Source organism: Lagopus leucura, unplaced genomic scaffold, assembly GCF_019238085.1.
Source record: "Lagopus leucura isolate 7727_CA_CO unplaced genomic scaffold, USGS_WTPT01 Super-Scaffold_100004, whole genome shotgun sequence".
Classification (NCBI taxonomy): Eukaryota; Metazoa; Chordata; class Aves; order Galliformes; family Phasianidae; genus Lagopus; species Lagopus leucura.
The window spans coordinates 8,955,137-8,980,828 of record NW_024962264.1 but is presented as its reverse complement, the minus strand read 5'-3'; the positions used below and the strand labels follow the sequence as shown (position 1 = coordinate 8,980,828).

At 43.4% G+C, this 25,692-nt stretch overlaps 1 protein-coding gene across 2 annotated transcripts; it reads left to right on the top strand.

The window, feature by feature from the left end:
• The first annotated feature begins 678 nt into the window (after nucleotides 1–678).
• Nucleotides 679–23,116, top strand: LOC122179663 (mitochondria localized glutamic acid rich protein). Of its 2 annotated transcripts, none has more exons than XM_042870601.1 (7): nucleotides 679–806; nucleotides 1,752–1,855; nucleotides 2,899–2,995; nucleotides 7,469–7,684; nucleotides 19,273–19,449; nucleotides 20,085–20,133; nucleotides 21,440–23,116. In XM_042870601.1, exons 1-6 carry the CDS (start codon nucleotides 722–724, stop codon nucleotides 20,129–20,131), a joined length of 726 nt encoding a protein of 241 aa, XP_042726535.1. In that variant the 5' UTR covers nucleotides 679–721; the 3' UTR covers nucleotides 20,132–20,133; nucleotides 21,440–23,116. The 2 variants fall into 2 exon arrangements, with proteins under 2 accessions (XP_042726535.1, XP_042726536.1); XM_042870602.1 differs by having other exon boundaries at nucleotides 680–806; nucleotides 19,273–19,431.
• The last annotated feature ends 2,576 nt before the right edge of the window (nucleotides 23,117–25,692 follow it).

Here is a 25,692-nt window from a genome sequence, read left to right as displayed (position 1 = left end):
AGGCATTCTAGTCAGCATCTCACGGATAGTGCCGTGATTTTGCAGTGTTTCTGAAAGGCAGCACCAGCTGAGTGCTTGCGGGGCTGTGCTCCGGGTGGCACAGAGGCAGGAGCTGGCTCAGCCGGGGGCCGTGCTGGCTGTCGTTTGTCTGTGTTCTAGCACTGTCTCACTGTTCCCCTGGTGAGACGAACAGCTGCCGTTCTGCAGTCTTCTGAGTGCCTAGCCCTGCACTTGCTGTAAGTCAAGGTCAGGCAAGGTCGAAGGGAATAAAAATGGAGTAGCGACAATGGCGCTGCCTGCCTGTGTGGGAGGGGAGAACCAGCCGCGCTGTGTGACCCTGAGGTGCTCGTGAGCGGGTTGGAAAGGTCTCGCGGCTGTGATTTGCTTCTTGCGGGCTGTGACCGCCTCGACTCTGAATCTCTTTTTTTCCCTTTGCTTTCGATTGGGGCGGCTTCTCCGGCGTGTTTTTCACGAACGCATGGCGACGAGCACTTCTAAAGAAGTCCCTGCTTCTTCCCCTCCCACCCGGTGCGGTCCCCGCGCTGCGGCCGATGGCTGCGGAGCCGTGCGAGCTCCGGGCTCGCCCAGGTGCGGCGGCACGCGGCCGGGGCGGGGCTGAGGGGAGTCCCGCCCTCGGTGCGGCAGAGGCGGGCCGATCGCAGCCCGTTGCGGTGGCCGTTGCGGTGCCCGCTGCAGCGCCCGCAGCCCCGCTCTCGCCGCCATGTACCTATGCAGGGCCGCCTCGCAGGCGCTGGCCGCTCGTCTGAGCCGGGCGCCCTCGTCCGCCGGCCGCCTCGCGCAGCGCGGTACGTGCCGGGTGCGGGGAGGGGGCGGCGGGGGACGCGCGAAGGTCGCGGGCGGCGGGCCGGTAGCGGGGCTGCGGGGGGCGGGTGCCTTGCGGAACGGCGGTCCCCCCGTCGGGAAGGGATGTCGCGGCCGCACCGCCGGCCCCGTGCCGAGGTAAGCGCTGCAGCCCCGGTAGCGGGGCGGACTCGGCCCCGCGAGGCGGGTGATACCGGGCGCAGTCCGGCGCGTGACGGCAGGCACTGGGCTAGTGTCGCTCGCGACGCTCGTTTTGATGAGCAGCGCTATGTGGTGCGTCGTAGCGGATGGGGTCGCGAAACGCAGCCGGGTGCCCGCGCGGCACGTGGCAGGTGTGAGTCCTCCTTATAGCCGTATAGGGGAACCCCAAGGCCGTAGCGAGCATCGCAGCACGGTCGTAGTGGGCGGAAAGAAATGGCTTGCGCTGTCATCGCCGTGCTGTGTGTGCTCCGATGGCGTTGTGTAACCCTGCTCTGCTCACGTCCCGGCCAGCATCTGAAGGTCAGCTGGGAATGTAACGCTGCGAGTTAAAAGCAAAAGGCTTCATCCTAGAGTTCTCTGCTGCTGAACCGAAAGGAATTTGATACCTCTGCTGCTTGTGAGTGCAGCAAGAATGACTAAAGGCAGGTCGATCCTTTTACTTTCCTTAAGCAGGACACGTTTGTATGACTGCACCCAGTGAGTGGAAGCTGCCAGGCATCAATCGTTCTCAGCAAATCGTAGGCTCACTGAGAGGTTGCAGATGTGCTCCTCATTCAGTTAGGCAGCGCTCCCTGTTCTATTTCATTGTCCTACAAGCCCTATCTCCCAGTTTTGCTATAGGTTTTTCAACCATCTCTTCCCATAATAAAGTTCAGGCTCCGTAGTTCTATTTTATGATCTTATATTAGCATCAATTTCACATCACTGTAAGGAACGTTTCTTTGTAGCGCCTCTTCGCCAGATGTCATCTGGGAGCGTTCCTGGCTCTTCTGGGGAGAACATGATTTACTATCTCATCACTGGGGTTGCTGCATTCGGTGCTTTGTTCTATGTAAGTAGGGGGGCTGTCTGTGCTTTCTGAGCTGACGTAGATCAAAGTGTGTTCAGGGTTTTAAAAACATGGTCAAAAAATAAGATCTGTTAATTGAATGTGAATGTTGTGGCGTGTAATTAAATACAGTTGCATGGGAAAATCAGTTTAAGATAACTAATGAAACGTTGCATATTTCTTGCTTATTTCATTGTTGTTTTGATGTGTGTGACTATTGAGATTCTCGGGGGAAGATTCGAAGTTATGTGAAATGGATTCCTCCAAAGATGGAATAAGGCATCTGTCTCTAACACCTTGCCTCTTCTTGCCAACTGCAAACGTTAAGAGCATTGTGCAGTGGGCAGGACGGATGTGAAGGAAGCTGTTTGAAGCTGGGAGGGGAAGATTAGGAACCGGCTTAATTGGGGCACAAAAGAAGATAAGAATATTAATTACTTAGAAAAAGCATGCTTGGCTTTGTAAGCACCAAGTGCTTTCAAGCTTTTCCAGCAGTCTTTCACCAGCCTTTCTCTAAGTTTATCAGACTGTGCTGCAGGTCCCTAAGGCCTTTATTTCATAGCTCCCTTCCCTCTCTGAGAATTGAGATCCTGACTAGCACATCCCCTAAAGGCACAAGTTTCTCTCTTCCCCAAAGATAGCATGGTGAGTGGCGTGTACTTGTCCACAATACCATCGCTCTTGTGTTACTGCCTGGCTGAAAGAATTACAAATCCTCTTGCTGCCAGCTTTTTGATTAGTAGTTTTTTTTAATAAAAATAGAAACCTGAGCATAATTGCCTTTTGAGATATTCTGTTCAATCTCTGAAGCACTATATTTTCTTCCTAATTCCCATATGTTTCTTTAACGTGTTAGTGGAGAAAAATGGACTTTTAGATATGTTAATATTGCTTGCGATCATTTGATATGCCTTTTACGATGAGCAGTAGCACTTGTTTGAAGCCCTTTCCTCTCCCATTTATTTTGTTTGGTAACCTTTGGTAGCTGTGTATTATCTCATGTGTATTTATGAGTTAGATACGTATTTAGATATGCTGTTTTTCAGACCTACAAAGTAGTCGGTTCGTCCCGTAGCAAGTACATTGAACATGTGAATGTTCTTCACGAGAGAGGGCAGAAACACAAAGCTGACTCTTACAAGGGTAAGTGGAGCTCCTCTCTCTTGTTCTCTGGGTACGCGAGGATCCAGAGCAGATTTCTGGTTTATCTGATCAGGCCTTCACCATCTGAGTCCTTGTCTGCTTTCTGTGACTTGGAGCAAAGACTGCTCCAATGTTGGAGATGGGCTTCATGTTTAGGCAGCAATCCTGTGACCAAGCTGCAGTATCTTTGGATGAAAAGAGTTAATGTGTGAACCACTACTTCTATCTTGGGTATTTTCATTTGATATACTGAAATCTTAATGAACTTTGACTGAATGCTGTCAAAATCAGATCTTTTGTTTTGCGGTAGTGCTGGAAAGAGATGACAGCTCTTTCTCAGTCAACAGGTTGTTTCCAGGCCACGTGTGTCAGGAAACACCGTGGAAATGTTGAGTTACGAACAAAAGCAACCAAATCAATAGCTGAAGGTAGTAAATGGAACCCATTTCTTGTCCCATTGCTTGGATTGAATCCTTTTTATTTTAGGTCTAAATGAAAAGCAGACAGCACCTCAGTGTATGTAAATCCTTACATAGTCCTTCATGCTTAAATAATTAGACCAAGTTAGTTCAGATGCTTGTAATGGAATGTTGTCTCTGTCCACATCAATTAGTGTTACAGCACAGTTAATCTGAAAGATGGAACTTGACAAGCGTGGCCTTGCTATCAAAAGCAATTATAAAAATGGCGTGTAAAGGACCTCGTCGTGATTATTGATTTGCCACTTTGAAAAAAAACCAAACCTCCTAAAAACAATAAGCACAACTTTTCAAAACGTGAAGCCATAGCTCTTGAAGCTGTCACTTATTTTTTTTCAGAGGCTGGCATCTGGAGAATTGATTTAATATATTTGCATGCTCAGAAAGAATAGGTCGGAGTAGGAGTTGAAATTTCTTTTCCAGAACAAAATCATCCTTGAAATTGTCTGCCTCTAGAATGATTTATTTTAAATTTCTCGAAGTTCCACAACATGTTCTTTATTTTATAAACTTCAGAACTAGCACATTTTAAGATTTGAAATGGCAAAGTGCTTTAATTTATTTTAAGCTGCTGGGAATGATGCAGATCTTGAACTTGTAGTCAGCAGAAATGTTGGTTACAGTTTTAGTGCGCTTCCTTCTCGTCCCCAAAGCAGAAAATTGGGCTGGGACCCAAGTACATTTTTTTCTCCCAGTGACCTTGCCTTCTGCTGTTCAGGGATGAAACCAGAGTTACGCCATTGCAACCAGAAGAACATAGTAGCATTAATTACACTTCCCAGGCCACTCAAAATGTCAGCACATTCCCTCTTCTCTCTTAGGGTTCTGTTTGCAAGGTACTGAGCTTTAACCCTAGTTTACCAAAACGTTGTGCAGGATACCAGCAATCAGTGATACTGCAAGCCCCTGGAAGGCTATAGCTGTGCGGCTTGAGACCATGATAAGAGTGTTCAGTGCTCTGTAACTTAACTGCCGCTTCGGGCACTCTCCAGACATCCCATGATCTGATACATTTTGTTGTTCAGTAATTTACCTAAATTCATGGCAGATGATTGCTATGAATCATGAGAGGCAGGAAGAGGTCTAAAACTCTACTGGGCCATCCGGTGAAGACCTCTGACGCTTGTTTTCTCTGTTAATTTGGATATTTAGACTCCTGACTAGATGCTCAAGCCTGAGTTTTTAATTGGACTCGTGACTAATTCCAATTCACAATATGAAACCACTGTTGAATCAGCTCTTTTTTCAAACCCTTCTTCATTCCTAACTGTATCCTCCCCAAAGAGGTTTCTATGCTTACTATTCCAACGGAATCCTCTCTGTGCCTTCTCAAAAGAATCTTTCCCCCCCCCCTTTCTCCTGTGCCCTGTGTGGTCATATTTCAGTGTGTATCTTGTCATGGCGTGTTGCCCCAGTGTTGCTTTTCCCAACACTTCCACTGCAGCTTCTTTCTCCCTGTTTTCTTTAGATTCACTTAAGTCCTTACACTGTTTCACAGCAAGCATTGCTGGTTAAGAACTATGCTCCCATAGTCATCCAATATCATTTAGGATCGTTTAAGTTCAAGCTTAAGTTACGCTGTAAAACTGTTGGTAGCAGTGTGAAATGGAGGAGAGTAAAGCAGCATGCCAATCAGCACGCTGTGCCGTGTTTGCACCCTGTTATGTAGTAAGAGAAGAACGTTGTGCTGGAAGAACTTAGAACCACGGGGCAGCTGATCAGAGGGTGTCTCTCCTGATCCAAACGACTTTGGTGGCTCTTCATTCTGAGGAAAGTTCTCTCCTCGTGCCCCAAACCAAACTGTCTGTTACTAAGATGTTGGGGTAGCAAACAGTGTCGACAAAGTGAATGAAACAATCAAATGTCATTGTAGGCTTTTTGCTTAATGGTATTTTAATTAATTATTATGTGACATAATAATAAAAAAACAGCAAATATTCTGCAGCTCTTTTGATCTCAAAGCTACTCTGACATACGGAAGGATTTTAAAATGCCTCTGGCAGAAGCTGAACGTGAAGTAACAGTAGGACATTTGGAATGTGATTCACGATTTGAACTGTGAAATGATGCTTGCCTTGTGGAACATTCTACTTGCTTATTTAGCAAATAGTGAGTTTTGTCTTCCATTCGCTTGTGTCTCCTTTAACTTATTCTGTATTTCCTACCTTTTCAGCAATGATTTTTCTTTTTAACTTAATGCAAGCTGATTCAATCTGTCTAATCTCTACTCTGCTTTTACACTTTCCAGACTAAAATACAAGGGAAATCTCTTTCCAAACCTGAGGAAGTTAAACACCAGGGACAGTCCTTCACCATTGCGTACCTTGCAGTCTACCCTGGGATGACTTTATGCCTTCTATTGTAAAACTCCATCCTTGTGAGACTCTAAAAGAAATACCTATGTTTGCAAGGCCAAACCATATTGAGCTCCTATTAATCTGCTTTGCAGAAGGCAGTGCTGAGATCGAGAAGCTGGCTGTTCTGAATGAATGCACCCTATATTTGACTGTCCAATAAATTGTACTGAATGCTGAGCTTGGCTGTTAGTCTGTTCTTTGTGTAATTGATGTAGGTTTTCTGAACTATAGCATTCTCTTAAAGGGACATGGTCAGGTTGTGCAGTACCAAGCTTTGATTTTGCCTAACAATGAGTAGACTTGTGTTAAAACCTGAATGTGTTGGCGTAAGAAAATCAAGAAATAAAATTGATTGGTTCAATTTATGATCAAATACTCTTCAAATATTCAGAAAAAATCTGACTGTGTCTCTTCAAGTCCTTCTCTTTTTTTTTCTCACTTAGTGCGTGCTGTATTGCAAATTTTATTTCCAGTTCTGTTTTGTCACCGGGTGAATTGGGTCTGGTAGTAAACTTGCAATGGACACTTGCTCTATAACTTCGTTGATCTTAGTGCATACTTGCATGGTGTTTGTGTACTTTCACTGCTTTGTGCTGTTAGTTTGTGATGATTTGTCTCAGCTGAGTTGTAAATTCACATGTTTGGGAAGAATTGGGTTTTTCATTTCTACAGGGTGTGACCCACAGCAGTAAGGCAGTTCTTTGAGACAGCTGGGACTTCATAAAATGAAAATGAGTCATAGCTGGTCATGTCAGTGTTGGGCACTGTCTGACTAACGTGCTCAAGTTATTTTCTTATTTATATACCTAATTTCAGCAGGAATCCCTTGTTTCTCTCTGTCCCACGGATCTTTTCCTTCTTACTTGAGTGCTATGGCTTTTGCAGTCCAAAGCCTGGTCACAGCACAATCAGTGTAGCTTTAAAGGATGCAGGATGAACAGCGATAGCAGAATATCTCTGGTGGCACAGAGACGAGAGATGCCACAAAACCCATCTGAAAGCTAATTTTGAGTTGGGCTCTGAACTGTTGTGGATACTGCCAGCCGAGGTTGCCGCCTTGAAAATAGCCCTCCCCAAACAGAAGCTGTGCCTTGAATTGCAGTGCTTCTAACGTGTCAGCCCTACTGATAACACATTATGGAAGAGCTTGTAAGTATGCTACCGAGGGGCTTATGTGTGGTGTGTAATGACACTACTGGGTGCAAACTGGGCAAGAATCCACCTCCCTGCAAAGTCAGAGAGTGCACTGTCACTGACCCTTTTGATAGAATGGGATTGGAGCAACACTTGGTACGATCTGCTTCCTATCACTTTTTTATTTTCATCCTTCCCTGCATCTCCACCTTTTGCACTCAGTTGTTTAAAGCCACACTGTGTGATAATATACTCAAGCAGCTGTGACACTTGGTAGTTAAGAATATGGTTTCTTTATCTTGTAAACATCTTTTATGGTGTCACACTTGGATGATAGGGGAGATTAAGTTCTGATACAATGACTTGCTCTGTAAATTCCGGTCCCGAATGTTAGTTAGCTTCCCATTTTAAAAATTGAAAGTGACGGTCAAGTTTTCTGTGAATTTGTATTGCATGCATGCACTTTACACTTTCTTTATTTGTATTAAATAAACCTTTAAAAGGTGGTGAAGAGGAGACAGCTGAAGTCACTGGAGCGGACGTGGCCACAGAAGAAGCCGATGCAACAACTGCTGCTGGACCTGCAGCGCAGGAGGAGACTTCTGGGGTTACCCCAGAAACTGGAGGAGAGAGTGACTTGCCGGCTGCAGACACATCCACTGCTGTGGAGGGAGCACAGCAGGAAGCTGCTGCTAATTCAGAAGCTCCTGCAGTGCAAGGTTAATCTATGAATGCGGTTTTTGTGCGTGTGTGTTCAGTTTTGAAACTCTGCTTCTTAGGACAGTATGAAGAACAAACACCAGCATCCCTAATGGAGGTTGTCCTGTAGTGAAAACTAATTCAGGTGTTACCTTGGCATATCATGAGCATAAGAAAGTGATCACAGCTTTCAAGAAGGCAACGTTAAGGGGTAAGCGTGTAATACAATGGATTAAACCATTATTCCTGTGATCAGATTCCTGAGGTTTCCTAAAGCTTTTCCTAAGATGTTCACATTGAAGCACATAGTTCTTCTGACAGTGAACTTCAACAGAATTAGGTAATAACCCACATATTGTTATGACATACCAGATGAAAAGTTTCAAAATGCATAAAACATCACATTAGAACTAAAAACAATTTAGCTAGAGGCTACGTATCTGGTACTCTTAACTCTGTTCAGAATACTTTGTCAGTCCTTTTTAATTTTAGAATAATAAAGAAGTGACCGTGTCCGTAAGTTGCATCAAATGCAGAATTTTAATTTAACTTGATTTTTTATTTTGTTATGCAATCAAACTTATTGCTCTACACTTACAGGTTAGCAGTAAATAACTTTTCCCTCTTGATTGGTTCGACTAAAGTTGAATGGGGCACATCTAAAGCAATTGGAATTATTCGGTAGGTAGGAAAGCAGCAAACATTGCCATTTGGTATCCGCAGTTCTTTAAAAGCAAACAAAAAAGAAACTGTTGGCAAGTCTGTGATGAAAGAGAAAAATCACTGTAATCACTGCTTTGGAAAGGAAAACTTCATTGGGGCTGTAGTAAGTGGGAAAACCAGTGACAGTTTTCAGTTTGATCGAACATGGAACTTTTACTGGATTTTCTTGTTTGACTTGTTTTGGGAAAATAAGCATGCATCTTCTGGGAAGGAAAGATTCAAAATGCAAGGCAAACTCAAGTTAAAAGGATTTCAGCTGTGTGTGTGGGGGGGGGTTACTGCAATACCTTGAAAGGTATTGTGTGATTCCAGAAATATTTTTGCCTTTTTCCTTGGTGGCTCCCTTGAGGATTCATCTTAGTTGCCTCTTAGACAAACGAACTTGGGATATGGTGCAGCTTTTCATATTGTTGACTGCAATGAAAACTTTGGATATGAATTGGATTTTAATTCTTGTGTGAGTAGTTCCTGTGCGAGTCTGCAAAACCATCTACTAAAAGGACAGATTTTAAAATAGTGCTCGGTCCAGCCTGTAGGTCTATTTTCTGTGACTGTTTACATAAAATGTTTATGAGGTAGTGGTTAAATTACTCGCAGCTTAGAAAAACCACTCAAGTTATTTCTATGGAAAGTTTGGACAAATTAATTTAGGAAGGAAACATTCTGGTGTACCTTAAAGTTAATGAATCAAAGCTGCTGAGAGAGGTGCTGTAAGATGGTCTTTGTCTGCATTGCCCTACAGAGCAATTGCAAATTTTCAGTCTTAGTGAGTGGGCACTCACTTGTACCAGAACTGCTGAACGTTCCTTTCACAGTGCTGATCGTGGGATAGTTACTGACTGCTGGGGAGGGTGGGATTTCTGTATGGTAAATATTCCTATCGTTCTCTTGAATACAAAGCCGCAAGGGCTCTAGACTCTTGCCTCAGGAACATTGTGGGTAAGTTGAATGTGAGTATTTAAAGCCAGGCAGGGTAACTCCGTAGTTAGTTACTGTTTTTGTAAAAGCGAACCGGTGTGGTGTAACCATTAGTTACTGCTGGGGCCGAGCAGATGTGTTATTCAGCAATTATGATTTCCTCCATCTGTTTTCTCTGGCAACACAGTGGAAGCCCAATGCTAGAACGGTGCTTCTGTTCCAAAGACGTTTATAAGGGATTCTGAGGGCTGTATCCTCTGTCCAGTCTCACTGCAGTGATGATTCTTTGCCGAGTGGCAAAGCTGGCAGTAATGAACATGTGGGACATAAAATTGTAGAGACTGGTGTCAGACTGTTGCTTCAGCCATCTTCCTTCCAGCTTCTATTGGAGCGTTTCATGTTGAGAAGAACCTGTCACATCTCGCAGCGGCTGTGCTTCACCTCAGTGATCAGCAGCATCTGAAGTAAGGGAGCGTCTGATCCCTGTGGTGTTTCCAGGATGTTAGAACTAGGTTTGGAGAACAGGTCTGTTGTGCCACTGGTCACTAATGAAGGCTGTAGTGATTAACTGTGCCTAAGCTACAAGTGAAGGTTCATGTGAGGTTCCTCTGCTAGGACTAAGTTGAGCCGTGGCCGCTGTGTAACCTGAGTCCCTTGGTGGGAGGCTGCCAAGGCAGCTGTGGCCCTGTCAGTGTGTCACCTTGGTGCTCTTCTGCAAGCCCAGTCCAGGCCCAGCCTGCCAAGAAACCACGCTTCTGATCAGTTGATGCCTCAGGCCCTGACCTTGTGAAGGTTTTAACAAACACTGTGGGGTCTGAACACAAAAGTTTGAACCACTATCACCAGTATCCCTTTCCTAAAAGCTGGCTCCAATTGACATTGTTAAATACAAGAAGAGAGTACTTTGATTCAGAAGTTCTCTGGACGTGTACCACTTTGTTCAGAGTGCTTACCTGTGTCTTTAAAAAGTGGTGGTTTATTTAGAAATTACAATTATTTTGGAAATACTTTTTGGTTCTGCATTTGACCACATTGATCCTTCTCTCAAATGAGAGAAGAAGCATCTGTACTTTTACTGAAGCAGAGAAGTGTTTTCTCTCAGAACTGACAGGCAAAATGCAGGCTTGCTCTGAAGAGTGCTCATTTAAATCGTTTTGATTAGTTTTGTTGATAGGGTGATACTGCTTCTGCCGATGAAGGTGCATTTTCATTTCCATTAAACCATCTGCTTTTTTACATGCAATTGTTTCCTTTAAGATAAGGCTTCTTTGGAAGCATCTTTGGAAATGTAAGTTCTTCAACCGATGGGCAATCATCTCAATGGTCCAGCAAGCAAGTAAAATGAATGTGTGAGCTCCTGTGGATGCTCAAAAATGAGCAAAACCTTGGATGTGGGCACTTAGGGTAATTTCAGATTTAGAAATTTACATTCCATTGCTGGTATCTGGAACTTGGGGAAACACTGTTGCAAAAACAAAACAAAACAAAAAAACCCACAACCAATCAAACAAAAAACCCCAAGTATAGTGCTGTGTTACTCTCTTCCTAAGATTTTAGATTCCTATAAGTTCTGTTTCTCTGCTTTCTTTATTACTCCCTTGGTTGCTGCCTGATGCGGGTAAATTTCATGCTGTTTTCCTTTTAATGTGCACTCTATAATGGTAAGTTAAGATCAGTTATTTCTCCAGTGTAACAAAAGCTATGAAATGCACAGATTGGCAAAAGACTGTTAGGATTAGGCACTGCTGTTGCATTAGTAATTGTTTTAGTTTGTTGGATTGCTGCTAAAAACTCTTTTTCAACTCAGATAGAGATGTTTAAGGTTTTGGCACTACCAGCTGGAATAGTGTATGGGAACTATTGAATCATGGCCTGAACCTCTGATTGAGGCAAGCAATGAGTCAGCTGTGGGAGCACAGCTTAAGGCAATTGACCTATGTGATTGGAAGGGGTGGAGCCTGGCTGCACCTCTCCTAGACCCCATTTGAGGGCTGGCTGCCACTGAGGAAGGATCTCTGTCTGGATATCACTACTCTTGGCATCTTTTTTGGTAAGCCCAAGATATGGGTAACCTTTCTGTTTATTTTTGATTATCCTCTAACACGATAATCTTTTCAGCCTACCTTCTCTGTATCCTCATTGATTATACCTCTGTGTACTTGTTGCTTATACAGATAGTAAAACCAATTAGTCCACAGCCATGATTCGTAGATATCTGTAATGTAAGTTCTTATTAATGTTGTGGGTATTGAAGGGTGAGGTCTCTTTTCCACTTATCATTTCAAACACTGTTCTGCCATGGCTGGATTTAGGAGTGGTGCGTAACTATGTTTGAGGAGGATTAGCATGTGAATGTGCTAGTGTTTTCCATGCTAAGCTTTGAATGATGCTATAATGCCAGTTGTCTGCAACCTAGAGAAACAAATATAGGCTGTGCTGGGCAGGAGTCATAGCTTTCTGGACAGAACTTTTGCTGACCCCAGCACACAGCGATGCCAAGCAGAAAAAACACTTGACATGGTCAGTGTACTTCCAGGTGTATTATTCTGGTAAATTACCAAAGTCTGAGCATGTACCCAGCTGCCTTCTGATCTGTGCTGTGGCACCGTCACTATTTGGAAGTTGGCTGAAATGTCCTCAGAGTAGTCTCTGATTGCTCAGACTTATTTGGAGGCTTTTAAAATGGCAGTGCTCTGTACAACAAATGCGTTCTTCTGGTCTTTTGTGTGACATGTAGGAAGAAGAAAAACTGCTCAACCCGCAGATCCTGGTGACCTTAAGTGGTGGTAGAACGCAGCGTGGGTAGGGTTGGACAGGATTAACAACTGTACCACAACTGGAGCTGTATGTTTGGAGTTGGTGCTATTCTCCCTGCAGCCCTCATCCTTGCAGCTCACCAGAGGCCTTTCATATAAAGTTTATTGCTTTAAGTGGGCTTCTAGATGTAGAATGGTGTAACAGCAGACAAACAGATTAAGGGAAAATCTTCACTTCATCTGACTAAATTTAAGCTGAATTATGAAGTATAATAAAGATTTTCTGTCTTGAGTATCCTCTTAGAATATTGTAACTTTCCATTGGTTACGGTAGATGTGGCTAAATGTATTGGGCTTTAGAAAACTGAATTATTTGAGTGTGATACTATGAGGGCAGTGTTCATAGTGGAGGAAATACCGTTGGCTGTTCCTGCTTCGTATTTATCCGTTTTTTTTATCTGTCCCTTGGGCTGCCATGTTTATTTGCTGTCCTTCAGATTGCTATGTGTTGCCCACTGTTCTCTTATCTTCTGTTTTTCCTTCATGTAACTGAGCTCATGGATGACTTGTTATAGCGGAAAGAGCAGGAACATCTCTGTAGTGTTGGAAGAATGGGAGCAATATCATCTTGAGTGAGATCACACAGCATTTGTCGAACAACTAGGGGACCAGGCCCAGCTAGCATGGGTTCGCAAAAGGCAGATCCTGCTTGACCAACCGGATGTTATTCTATTATCAAGTGATCTGCCTGTTTGATGAAGGAGAGGCTGTTGATGTAGTCTACCTAGACTTCAGCAAAGCCTTCGACGTGGTCACCTACTGTATTCTCCTGCGGAAGCTGGCAGCCCGTGGCATGGACAGGTATGCTCTGGTGAGTAAAGAACGGGATGGATGGCCAAGCCCAGAGAGTGCTGGCGGATAGAGTCACACCCAGCTGATGATTGGCCACAAGTGGTGTTCCCAAGGGTCGGAACTGGGCCCAGTCTTGTTCAGTATCCTTATTGATGACCTGGGTGAGGGCTTTGAGAGCACCTCAGTAAGTTTGCAGGTGACACCAAGCTGGGAGGAGCTGTAGATGTGCTTTGGGGTAGGAAGGCCCTGCAGAGCAATCTAGGCAGGCTGGATTGCTTGGCTGAGGCCGGTAGGATGAGCTTCAACACAACCAAGTGCCAGGTCCTGCACTCTGGCCACAACAACCCAGGCAATTCTACAGGCTTGGGGCAGAGTGGCTGGAAGCCTGTGTGGAAGAAATGGGCTTGGGGGTGTTGTTGAGCACCTGGCTGAACGTGAGCCAGCGATGTGCCCAGGTGGCCAAGGAGCCAACGGCAGCCTGGTTTGCATCAGAGACCGTGGTGCCAGCAGGAGCTGGGAGGCGACTGCGCCCTTGTGCTCAGCGCTGGTGATGCCACACGTGGAGTACTGTGTTCAGGTTTGGGCCCCTCAGCACGAGGAAGACGCTGAGGCCCTGGAACGTGCCCAGAGAAGGGCAGCGAACTGGTGAGGGTGTGCAGCACAAGTTGTAAAGGGAATGGCTGAGGGAGCTGGGATCGTTCGGTCTGGGGAAGAGGAGGCTCAGGGGAGACCTTACAGCTCTCTGCAACTGCCTGAAAGGAGGCTGTGGCAGGTGGGGGTCAGCCACTTGTCTTGTGGAAGTAGTGATAAGACCGGAGGGAACGGCCTCAAGCTGTGCCAGAGGAGATTGGGGTTGGATGTTAGGGAACTTCTTTTCTCTTTCAGAGTGATGGGGTGCTGGAACAGGCTGCCCAGGGAGCTGTCGGAGTCACTGACCCGGGAGGTGTTCATGAGACTTTGAGATGCCGTTCTGAGGGACAGGGACTAGTGGGGTTCTATTGGTGGTAGGGTTAGGGTGGATTAGATAAGCTTGTAAGTCTTTTCCAAACTTAGAGATTCTGCAATACTATGAATATTTAGGTAATAATTCTACGAAAGCTGTGAGTAAGTAAAGGCATCAGCTGGTAAATGCAGAGACTGTTCAGTTAAGATCACCTTTACTGAAAAGAGGATTTTACAGCATGCACAGGGTGCATACTGCAGTAAAAAAGAAAAATAAAGCATGCAGAAGAATACTCATAGTATCCTCCTTTACAGAAAAAGCCGCAAGCAATTCCGTTCTGTCTACTTGTGGTGGCAATGCAAACCAGTGCAGGAGTTTTCGTACTGATTTTTGGGCAGTCTTTCTCATCGTGGAGTCAAACCACTTTTCTCCAAACCAACGAACGCTGAACGTTGCTTCTTTGGAAACTGTCTTAAGCGAATAGGAGTACAGATGTAAGGGAGCCAGGCATGCCCCACCTTCTCAGTTCTGTTTTTCAACTTCTCACAAATAAGTTATTGATCTATTTTAAAATGTGGCAGATTTTGACTTGAAGCAAGTTCTACTCCGCTGCCAGTTTTGTTTTAGTAGCTCTTTGAACTGTCAGCAGGGAATGTTTTTGCTCTGAGTGCCACTATGTTTCAGGGACATCCCAGAGACCCACAGTAGAGCTCACAGAGATTTTCACTGTATGTTGTGTAAACATAAGCATCATATTTTGGTGTGAGTTGGTCTCTTATAAACAAAACAAAGAGGAAACATGTTCATCTGTCAATAGAATACTGTTCTGATTTTTCTCCTTTGGAATAACTGTGTGTCTCTGGATATGTCATAGGTAACTTTAATTCTGAAGGCTTTTTTGGTTCTTTGGTTTGAGCGCATTCGGTGGCTCCAGGCAGATTCCATTTGTATTATGCTGGCTATCGGGTATTATTTTAGCTTTGTAAAGCCAAATTCTTCTGCAGATAACATTTGCAGAAGTAATTGAACATGACTTGCTGTGTGAAAGATAGCAGTCTCCTCATGACTGGGGGGGGGGGGAGGGGGGAGGTGTGTGTGGAAAAATAGGGCTGTGAGATGGTTCAGAAAAGTGCGTTTTTAATATACTAAGCCTGTAATGAGTAACATAATAAGCAGTGTAATGATACCTACTGGCTATTTTTATTGGTAATCTATAAATTGGTGTTGTTAGACTGCTTAAAAATAATCACAAGTAGTCAACAGCAAAGCACTAGGAACAAGGAGAGCACTGCTGCTGTGCTAAGTGGCCAAAGGTGGGGGAAGTTTTGCTTAGAGAGTGAAGTTCTGAATTCCTTGGTGCCTTCCACCCCCAGCTGTGTTGTTTGTGCTTCTAAACGTGGACTTTTCCCTCTTCCCATGCAGCGCTGCGTGAGTCCATTTTCTCTATCTGCCTTTACTTTAAAGTGTGTTTTGCTTTCACAATGTGGAACGTTTCATCTGCGTGAGGAGTCATTTCTATACATAAATATTTCATTTGTTTCTTCTCTTAGTGATTGTTAACTAGCTGCTACTGTAATGGAAGTTTGGAGACCTAACCCTCACATTAATGTGGTTAACAGTGCAGACATGACTCTAGATGAGTGCCAAAGGTGAAGAAGTTAACTTCTTTTTTTCTTCTCTTTGATCTCAATGTGGTGGGTTGTCTTTTTCATTTTCTTTTTTCCTCAGGAATAATGGTCAGTGAAACCTCACATATGAAATAGTAAGTACATATCTGACCTTTCTTAGCTCAGTTTGTTAGCGTTCGTGCATGATGTGAAATAGAACTTGGAAAATCCGCTTTACGAACACTGAACTCCAAAATCTGACAGTAGCTCTCATGCAGAAGGGCTCTCAGAAATGTTATCTTCTATAAAACTTCTTATGAGAGCCAAGTTCTTAACTCATTTCACATCCACTGCCATCAGTGTCTGCTCAAATTGTTCTGTAGCTCCCTTTCACTTGCCTGCTTCAGGATCACCCTACAGCAGCATCTTGTTTTCCAGGTGGTGGGACATGGCTCCAAGTGGAAGTAGGTTCAACTTCAGAAGAGAACTGTGAGTCCCAGACAAAAGTCCAGACTGATTCCCATCTGAGAAGTCCCTCAGGGAAGTTTAAAGCTTGTTTAGAAAGCTTCAAAGCTTTGGGGGAAGATGTTATGAAAATAGTAGGATCTGAATTCTGAAAATCTACCCGTATGTTGTTGCTATTGGCTAGAGAAGGTCAACACGTGTGATTTGAAATTGCTTTTTTAAATTATTATCTGCACCAAACATCAGTCAGTCATATGGGCATGCAAGTCCCTGCTTATCGTGTTTATCTGTTCAGCTGGGAGAATGCTGAGCTTGCTAACATTAAGACCAGTCAATTGAAAATCACAGAGAATGCAGAAACGCAATGCATTTGGAATGCTTTCTGTTCTGTTGCGAACACGCAGAGAAGTCCTGCCTCCTCAATGCTGGAGCTTCTTTAATTTGTAGGACTAAAAATTGTGTTCTTAGAGACTGTAGGAATGGTAACCTTGTACTAAAGGAAGATTTTTTCCACTGAAATGGTAGGGATAAAATTCTCTGCAAATGGTACTTCTGGGTGGGACTAGATATTGGACACGGCCAACTGGAGCTTCCTAATGCTGCTGCTTTGTTTAAAAACAAAACAAAAACTTAATTTCCTTTTGTCTGAAAAGTCAATTTCCTTCTCCATACTCGCTCAATTCAAAACAGGTGGGTTTCCAGAGCAAAAGCAGTTTGGCATTGTTTGATGTGTGTGTATTGCGCAGTTGGTTCTTGCCCAATCTTGTTTCTACACGCATAGTTTGGAAGGGCATATTTCTTCTCTAAATAGTGACATGTGGTTCAGGATGAATCATTTGAGATAGATTGGAACACTCCAAATGTGTTTTTTAGAAGATGCTGAGGAACTGCAGTAATGTTGTATAGTAGCTGTGATCAAGCAGCTGGGCATTCAGTGCAACAAATGCTACCAACAGTACTTAACTACCGTGTGCCTTCACTGCAGAGAGGCAATGAACAATGCACGTTATTTTCAAAGCGCTTAGAAAATGTACAAAAGCTGATGTAAGTAGAGAAAATGGGTCCCAGTCATTGCTGTGCAAATGCTTCAAGATTTCAGGCTTTCAATCTAATCAGTCTTCAGGGCGCAACACCATCAGTTAAGATGTTACAACATCTGTGGAGCTCTATTTTGAAACATAAAGAAGCTTAAATTTTGTAGAATTGTAGAACTAACGGAAGTGAGAGGTGATTTCATGAAGTTAAATCAATATGCAGGGAAACAAAAAGGAGAAATACCAGAGCTTGGCGCTTTGTGCTACTAGTTGATCAATAAAAGAGGCAGGTATGGTGATCTGTTGTTATATTTAATGTTCTTCACAGATGTGATACTGGAAGAGAGGGTAACTTCAGATTGTTCTCAGGTAATCATTAACCTGGAGTTGCCCTGGGATCACTGGGATTCCCTAGAGCAGAGAAAAATGTGTTTACCTGGTGAGTGGAACGCAGCATTTGTTCCAAGATGGAGCCTCTTGCAGAGCAAGGAATAGACTTGTTTTGGTATATCGTGTTCATGTTCGAGATAGCTTTCATGTTTAAGGACTGGTACAACACTGTGTTCATCGTGATGCCATCTTTGGGAGATGTGTTGGCAATGCAAATACAGGGAAAGAACACCGCGCTTCTCTGCAAGCTGTTCAATTTGAAATTGAACAACCAAAATCAACCAAACACAACCCAAGATCCTCCCCCATCTGTATGCCCTACTGCACCTTGGACTATGGAGCACACGTGACACTATCCCGGGGAACAGAATGGTAATGTAACAGATGACCACATAGAGTGGCTGATTGCATTTCCACCTAAATTCTAATTGTAGCAATATAGGGAAGCTAATATCTTGCAAGTGTTAAATAGTTTTCTATACCTATACTGATATAGAATCGTTTGTGTTGGTAGGGATCCTTAAATGTCATCCAGACCAACTCCCTTACAATGAACAGAGATGCCTACAGCTACATCAGGTTGCTCAGAGACCTGTCCAGCCTTACCTTGAATGTCTCCAGAAATGGGTCTTCCACCACCTCTCTGGGCAACCTGTTCCAGTGCTTTACTAAACTCTGTATACTTTTATATATATATATATTTTTTTTAAGATAAGCTTTTATGAGGTTGATGTGAGGCACCTTCTAGTTGCATATATGTCAAGAAATCTGCACTGGTAGCAACAATTACAAAATGAGCAGGACTTATTTTCATAGTGCTCAAACACCAAACGACTCTTGTAGCCAGTCACAATTGCAATAGGGCAATAGGCAGTGCTTAAACGATCTTCCTGAGCCAGCCCAAATCTCTGCTGAGGATAATGTGTGAAGCAGTGGGTAGTGACTGCCTAACCTGCCACAGCTGATATGGCTGTGGGCATGCATATTCTGTGTATGAGCTGTTTCCAGCCTTTTCCTCTTGAGAAGAGCACTTGTGGTACGGCACCAGAAAGGTCCCTCCAGCAGAATTCTGTCGGTGTGCACTCAAAGGGTAAGTGTGAGTGCTGCTCCACTTCCTGAAGAATCAAAGTACAAGGAAGAGTGTTCTGAAGTGGCCAGGGACAATTACTCATATGTATTGAGTACAGACAAACATTTTCAAAACTGCAGTGCCTAGGTTATGATAGGAGATATTTTACTGGAGTAGAAGTTGGAATGTAAATACTGGATAATATGTTTGATCTTCCTGCAGAGTGTAGACATGCGTAGAGGTACTAATGAATAGACATAATACGGACTTGGCTATACAAATATATTGCTTTATTGTTAAGGAGAACTAAAAAATGGCTAGTTGGCAATCATGCTAGGCTGGAATCGCTGCCTGACCCTTCAGCCTGAAGTTAGGACACTTTTTTTATATTAAGTCTCCTAATTGCATCTTTGCAAGGATGCACCGAGTATGAGTGTTACGTGTGATGCTGTTGATCAAATGAGGATTATTTTTACAGAATCTTAACCATCGGTATTTTGCGTGTCGTTAACAGTTAGGGAGAAAGCAGAAAATAAAAGCTGTAACCGAAAGAGAACACACAGCTTAGAACCTTTTTTCTAAATATGTGGAAATAGCTCACGTTTGTATCTTTCTGCCTCAGGGCTAGGAAGAGTCAGATACCTGTTGTGACATTTTATGGAGTTCAGCTTGCAAAAAATGTATTTGCATAGCAAAATGTAATCATCTTGTATACCCTGTTGCCTTCAATTACTTCCAACACACCTGGTAGGCGGGCACTTTGCTCTTTGTGAGCCTGACTGCTTTCCTTCTCTTGTGCTGGTGAATGGAGGGGGAAGACAAGACAATTATCTGTCTGATTTGATTCATAGAAACTGTGAGTGAAGTCTTGGATGTTGCAGCTGCTTCTGCCCATGAGGAAGACTTGGACAGTGTTGAGGAAGGAGTAGCCTCAGCAGCTCAAGAGGTGTCTGACACGGCCACGAGGAACCAAGATGCTGATGCTGAGGAGTCGGGGAGAGCTTCAGAAGGTGCTGGAGTGCAGCTGGGTCTGAAACCTTTTATCTCTAAAATCACTAATGGCTGTTTGCACTGAGCTGGCTGATGTGACGCCTTGTGTTGTTAGTGGTGACATAGGGGGAGCAGAAAATGTCATTTTGGAACTGTTTGCTGTGCATTAGAAGTAGACGCAAGTTGGGTGCTGGTGGCATTTGAGCACAGTGCCTGGCTAAGTGGCTGGGAATGAAGTTCCCTTCTGCTACATGGGACGCAATATGCTTTTTTATAAAGTGTCTGACTTGATTTGAAAGGCAGCATCTTCTTAAGTTACACCACTGTGAAGAAAAACATAGAATGCACTATGTGCAAACCTTACAGTGTTTCGGTGCAGCTATTAAGGATTGCTCTTCAGTTTGAATGGTAGAATAGCATGCAAAGAAAAATGTGTGTTAAGATCTTCACAGCAGAGATTTTCAAAGCAGTATTGAGGTTTGGCCCCAAAACTCTATTACGGCTAGATGTATTAAGTTTTAAGGAGAAGTGTCTGCATGCCCAGTGTGACTTAGGAAATCATATCCCCTTAGTCCAAAGGATTCTTGTTGTTTATTGCTAAGTAAGTTATTTACTTTGTTTCTGCATGTATACTATTCGTTGTTTCTCATTGGTGTTTTGTGTCCACTTTCAGTTTCTGAGGAGGAGAAGGCACCTGGAGAAGTCGATAAGGAACCCTGAAGGTACACAGCACAATTGCAGCAGGAGGTTTCCTGCAATCCCCCTTGATGTCTTTCCCTGGTAGTGGCGATTGCAGCATGTGGAGAGTCTGCATGTGCACTCTGATGGTGGATTTGTATTTCCACACACTACAATGGCCCAGAAGAAAAAACAAACAAGGAAAAAAGAGGAAGAAAGTAGTACTTCTTATTGTTTAAGAATCATTGTTAGCATCTTCTAGATGCCTAGGGAGCAAAGCTTTCTCAATTCTCAATCTGGGTATTTGTTTAAGGAATGCTTAGGTATCATCAGTTGTGTTTATTACTTCATGGAGAAGAAGTATTTTGTCCATATTTTCTTATTCCATGTGACTCTTTTTTCAAAATGTACAGTAAGATGCTAATAGAACCCCAAGGGGAAAAAAAAGCTTGGCTAGAATATGAACAAGAAGCTTGGTAGAAAATGTATTAGTAGAAGCAAAAGAAAGCTAAGCAAATAAAGCTCCCAGGTCGGGAACTCTGCAAATTGTTTTTATTCTGAGTTAGCAATTAATACACTGGTTATCGGAGCACCAGTACAAGAGGAGAAGGAAACAGAGGAAAGAAGGTGTTAATTTTCATTGTGTCCTCAAAAAGCTCGATGTCTACAAATCCTGAGGACACACAAACGATGCAGTAGAGAGAAAGTTATAGTGTTAGGAAGTGTTTATTTTATCCTTTTCTTTTTCTCCACCTGTCAACATCCTGCTGCCCTAAAAATTGCACCACTGTTATACTAGCTGACATTTAAAAAAATACTACTTATTCAGTAAAGGGGCAGTAATGGAGGACATTATCACATGAAGCCTGGAATTGATTCTGAGATTTTGTCTGAGTAAGAATATGCTGTTGTTGCCCTTTATTTTGAGGGTATGGAGCAGTTCTGTGTGTGGGTCTCGGCACCAAACTGGCATTGCCATGGAATTACACTGGTGGTCTCAGCAAACGTACTTGCTTGACTTCATGCTTAAAGTTAAGCAAGTAACTATTTGTAGGTGTAAGGAGTAGTGAATGTGCCCAGCGTGCAGGGAAATAAGTTACACCTAAGTTGCAGGGCTGAAGTCAAGGGATTCATTGAATCATGCTTTGGTGGGGGTAGCTGAGCAAGTTCTTACAAGCCATCTGATGAGTAGGATTTATGCAGCAGTAGCGTTTACGTGCTGTAGCTCACGTAACCTGCAGTCAGAAATACAGTGTACTTTGTATGTTTGCAAAGAAACAGACGTGATGAACTAAGTCTGTTGCTAAACTTGCATCTAAAATGCATTCTTTTTCTTTTTTTTTTTCCCAGTGAGCTGCACTGACGCCTTTGAAAAGTTTACCAGAAAAGTCTGTGGCAATCAACCAGCTGATTCCTGTGAGAAACCTCAGGCTCTTCCTTGGAGACATAGAACAAGCTGTGCAGTTTGTCTCACCACACGTTACATGTTAGGACCAGTGTTCATTGCTGCAACAGACAACCTAATACGACTTAAGTTAGTTAGACAGGCGCTGCTGTCATTAACAACTCTGCTTTAGAAAGTAGCACCCAGCACCAAGAGCCAGAGCGCCACCCAGCATGCAATAGATAGATGTGCTAAATGAAGCAGTAGGCTTCACCGTATCCCTGCCAGGTGAGCTTGTTCTAGTTCCTGGTTGTCCAGGTGTCTACTTTCATTTCTTACTTGAGGTCCAAACTGCGGTGCTTCATTATGTCGCCATCACATTCCACTCCAAAATGGAAGTTCAAAGTTCTAAGGAAGTTAAAACCTTATGCGAATTACCTGTTTGCAGTTGTAACCATTGGACATTTGGCTGTACTAAACATCTGGTTTTCCTCCTGTGTAAGCATTTTACATGCTATGCTTCCTCGCACCATAGAAGCCCAGAGTAAACATTTTTATAGCTCTTGCTCTGAGAACAAGAACTGTGTGCATGTAGTAGCAATAAGTACTGTATTGCAGCTTGACAGAAACAATGAGCATCAAAAGAAAGCTGGTTGAGGTTGTTTTTATTGCTCAGAGTGGTGGCTCATACTTGGGGGTGCTGAGCCCCCGTCCTACCAAGCTTCGTTCGGTTTGTTATAATCTTTGTTTTGTTCTGCCTTAGCAGTAAGTGGCATCAAAAAAACCAAACAACAAAACAGCATTGAGAGAAGACTCTTGGACAAATGAGCAGAAATTTAGGCTGTTGTGAAGCTCCTCTCAGAGCTGGCGTGTGGCTTGCAAAATCCCCATAGGTGGCTATGGCACAGGTATTCAAACGGATGAGGATCTTTAGGGTCTAATGAGGAACAGAATAGCTATGGAAAATCAGAACAAGCAGTTTGTGTCACAGTACTTTCCCTCTGAGAGGGGCGTGTTGCAAATGGGACCAAATATGAAAAAGCAGGGAAAATTATCTACAAGACCCTTTACAAGCCAATAGCCTTCTTTCCGCCCCCCCCTGTTTCTTGGCTTGTCATTGTTGTCTTAATAATGAAAATATCTCTAATAATCAGTTTGCATGCTGATGCTGTCCTAACCCTGTTCTGCTATTTGCAGGCACACAGTTGTATATCTACTAAAAAGTGTTTACGGAGATCCTCATCAGCTAGCAAGTGTTGCAGCCATCACAGCATAATAATAATTCTAAATGAAGCCTAAATAAGGTTTAGTGTACACAATTAATATAGTAACTCTGAACCAAAAGGTCTGACTGCTTTCTCTGCAAGCAGAAATTTGAAGAGATGCTGGAAGGGTAATTACAGTGTTATTCCTACCCATTGTGTAGAGAAAGTCATGCTGTTTCCTTTATTTATAGTAAATAATTAGTGTCTCAACAGAAATATGGCCTAATGCCTCTGCACTTGTTTGTAAATACCTGGAATAATGCTGAAGCAAAATCAGGCTCCTGAGCACCACAAAGTTCTCCTACTTAAAGGGTAAAGCCTCTGTGATTAAACTGTTTTTACAGACAGAGCTACTGCAATAAAAGTCTAAGGTTGATATTTGTTGGTTGTCAGTCTGTAGTTATCTGGTAGATTAAACACTCTATGACAGATAGATGTGTGCTCTTAATAATACTATTTCAAATTTAGCTATTTTCAATAATAATTCCCAGTGGAATAAAGCTCTAATTTCTACACCTGGCTGTAGGGTTTCTGACACTGTAGGACTTGCTGACTGCTTCTTAACCTCTGGAGTTCTTCAGGTATGTGGCAAACAAACCACAAGGGCTATGTATTAGCCCAGGGTAACTGATGCATGAAGAACATATGGGTTGCATCTAAAAGCCTATCATCTCTCAGTTTCCAAAAAAATGTAGTCGTTTCAGGGTAAGCCATATATGTATATATATATGCTTCGTGTCAGAGATCCTCTATACACTGCTTCTGAAGGAAACTAGAAATGCATTATCAGCTTCAGCTGTGATGACAGTGCAGCGTGGTTTGCTTCAAACTCACTTACCCTGCATTAACAGCAGATGTCACGTCCTGTAGTAGGAAGATGGTGAGACAAAATGAGATGGGGAGAAAGGCTGTGCTTGACAATATACTTGAAATCCCAGGGTAAAACTTGAGAGTCTTGTCTTTGAACTTCCAAATGCTTCTCTGTGCTCAGCGAGTGTCTGCAAAAGCAGGCAGTGAAGGGCTTACCTCCCTCTAGCGCCGGTTCGTGGAAGGGTGACCACCTGCTGCTGCCAGCAATAATTCGCTTAGCTGTTGTGCTGGACACAGGTGAAGTCCATCCAAGTCTCAGTTGTACCCTTTCCCATGCTCATATTAATACACAATTTTGTTTTTTACTTCTTAAAAACATAAGACAATTTATTTAAATAGACACCTGAAACTGCAAGTTGGTGCTCAAAAGTTGGAAAATCTGAGGGTGAAATGCCTCAACCAGGATTTCTTGTGCCTGAGCATCAAGGTTTGATGATGTGATTAAATCCAATTTTTACTTGGTTGTTCGGTAAACAAGCAAAAAAAACCCAAACAACCAAAAGCACCGAACTGAGGACTGGAGCTGTGCTTCTTTTCCATCTTTCTCTCCAGTTTTGTACCAACCAGCCCCCCCAGCTCCTGTTTTAGCACAGAAGGGGAAGTACACAAAGCTCCTCCAAGCTGAGTGACAACCTAGGAGCTCAGTGGTTTGTTCTGTTGCGTTTGCTTGCAGATGGTACCACCTTGGAGGTGCAGCTACTACAGGCACTGTTTCCTGTTTGCTGATGATAAGAGATAAAGCAATGTCACTTACAGAGCACAGACACACATGGGTTGAGGGGACACACGTAAAGACACAAGGTATTCTGTGCCAAGGGACGCAGGAGCAAATATTGCTTGGTCTGCTGCCTGTGGATTAATTAGCTTATTTCTGGAGTGCTGCCCCTATTGTCACATGTACAGTTGTACTCTTTGGAATGTTTTTTTTCTTGGTTGCATGCTGCTGTTGCTCTGCTTACTGCTGCAGCAAACAGAAGGTGTGCAGAATGAGAGAAGTAAAGTTTATTCCACAGCCGTGATCAATGAATTCATTACACATTCAGTGTCATTTAGTTATCTAGAATCGTGCTTATTCAGTGATCAATAATTGTCCTAATTTTAAACCTTGAAGTCTCAGAAGATGCAGGTGAGCTCCAACTATGCCTCAGCAGAAGTTTTGTACAGAAAGCTGTGCCATCTGTACTCTATCTCCCCTGTTTGGTATTGACTTCAGCATGCAAACCAATTGAATTAAGGGGGAATATATGAGGAAGTGGAAGAAAAGAGAGAATTATGCATATCTAGGTGGTAATTTCCACGTTTTTTTTTTCCTTCTCTGTAGTTAACATACAGAGGTCTGCAGAGACTTCATAGATCACCTTCTTGTAAACTGATTTTCTCCCGCCTTCCTTCTTCTTCAGGCTACTTTAGTTCTTCAGTAGTGACTGGGAAATTCTGTTCTCCACTGAGGGCTACGTGGGAGTAATTAACCATTGGTTAACATGCACTCACGTAATCTAACAGAAGAGGGCACTCAATCAAAAGCAGTAGGGATACTAAAACGCAGAGCAGAGAAAGCATTCCCCAAAAGCTGAAGCTGTGCAGGAAGAAATAAATAACGTACGATTTTGCTCACTGGGTTGTTTTTAATAAGCTGAACCGTACAGCTCCTTTTCATTCTGCTCGTTGCAGTGAGCAACTTAGTTCCAAGGCAAACTGTGGTGTTGAGGCTGTTGTGGCAAGATAGAAGCCAAACTTGGAGTTCAAGGCTTGACAGTTCTTGCCAGCAGGTACACAGTCTGGCGTTCTTCTCAGATGCAATCTTTGTTAATCTGATGTTTATGCTTGAGAATACAAACGTGGAACATCAGACTTAGAATCGTAGAATGGCCCGGGCTGAAAAGGACCACAACGATCATCTAGTTTCAACCCCCCTGCGATGTGCACGGTAAAATTAGGTCCTCGAATGAGGTCCCACGTCACTGCAACAACAACGTGACTCTTGTACAAAGTAGTACAGGGCTGGAGGAAACCTTTGTCGCTGTGGCTTCTGTGAAGCTTTTGTTTCTGTGTCCAGAAGGGTACTTGTAGCCGGTAAAGCCCCA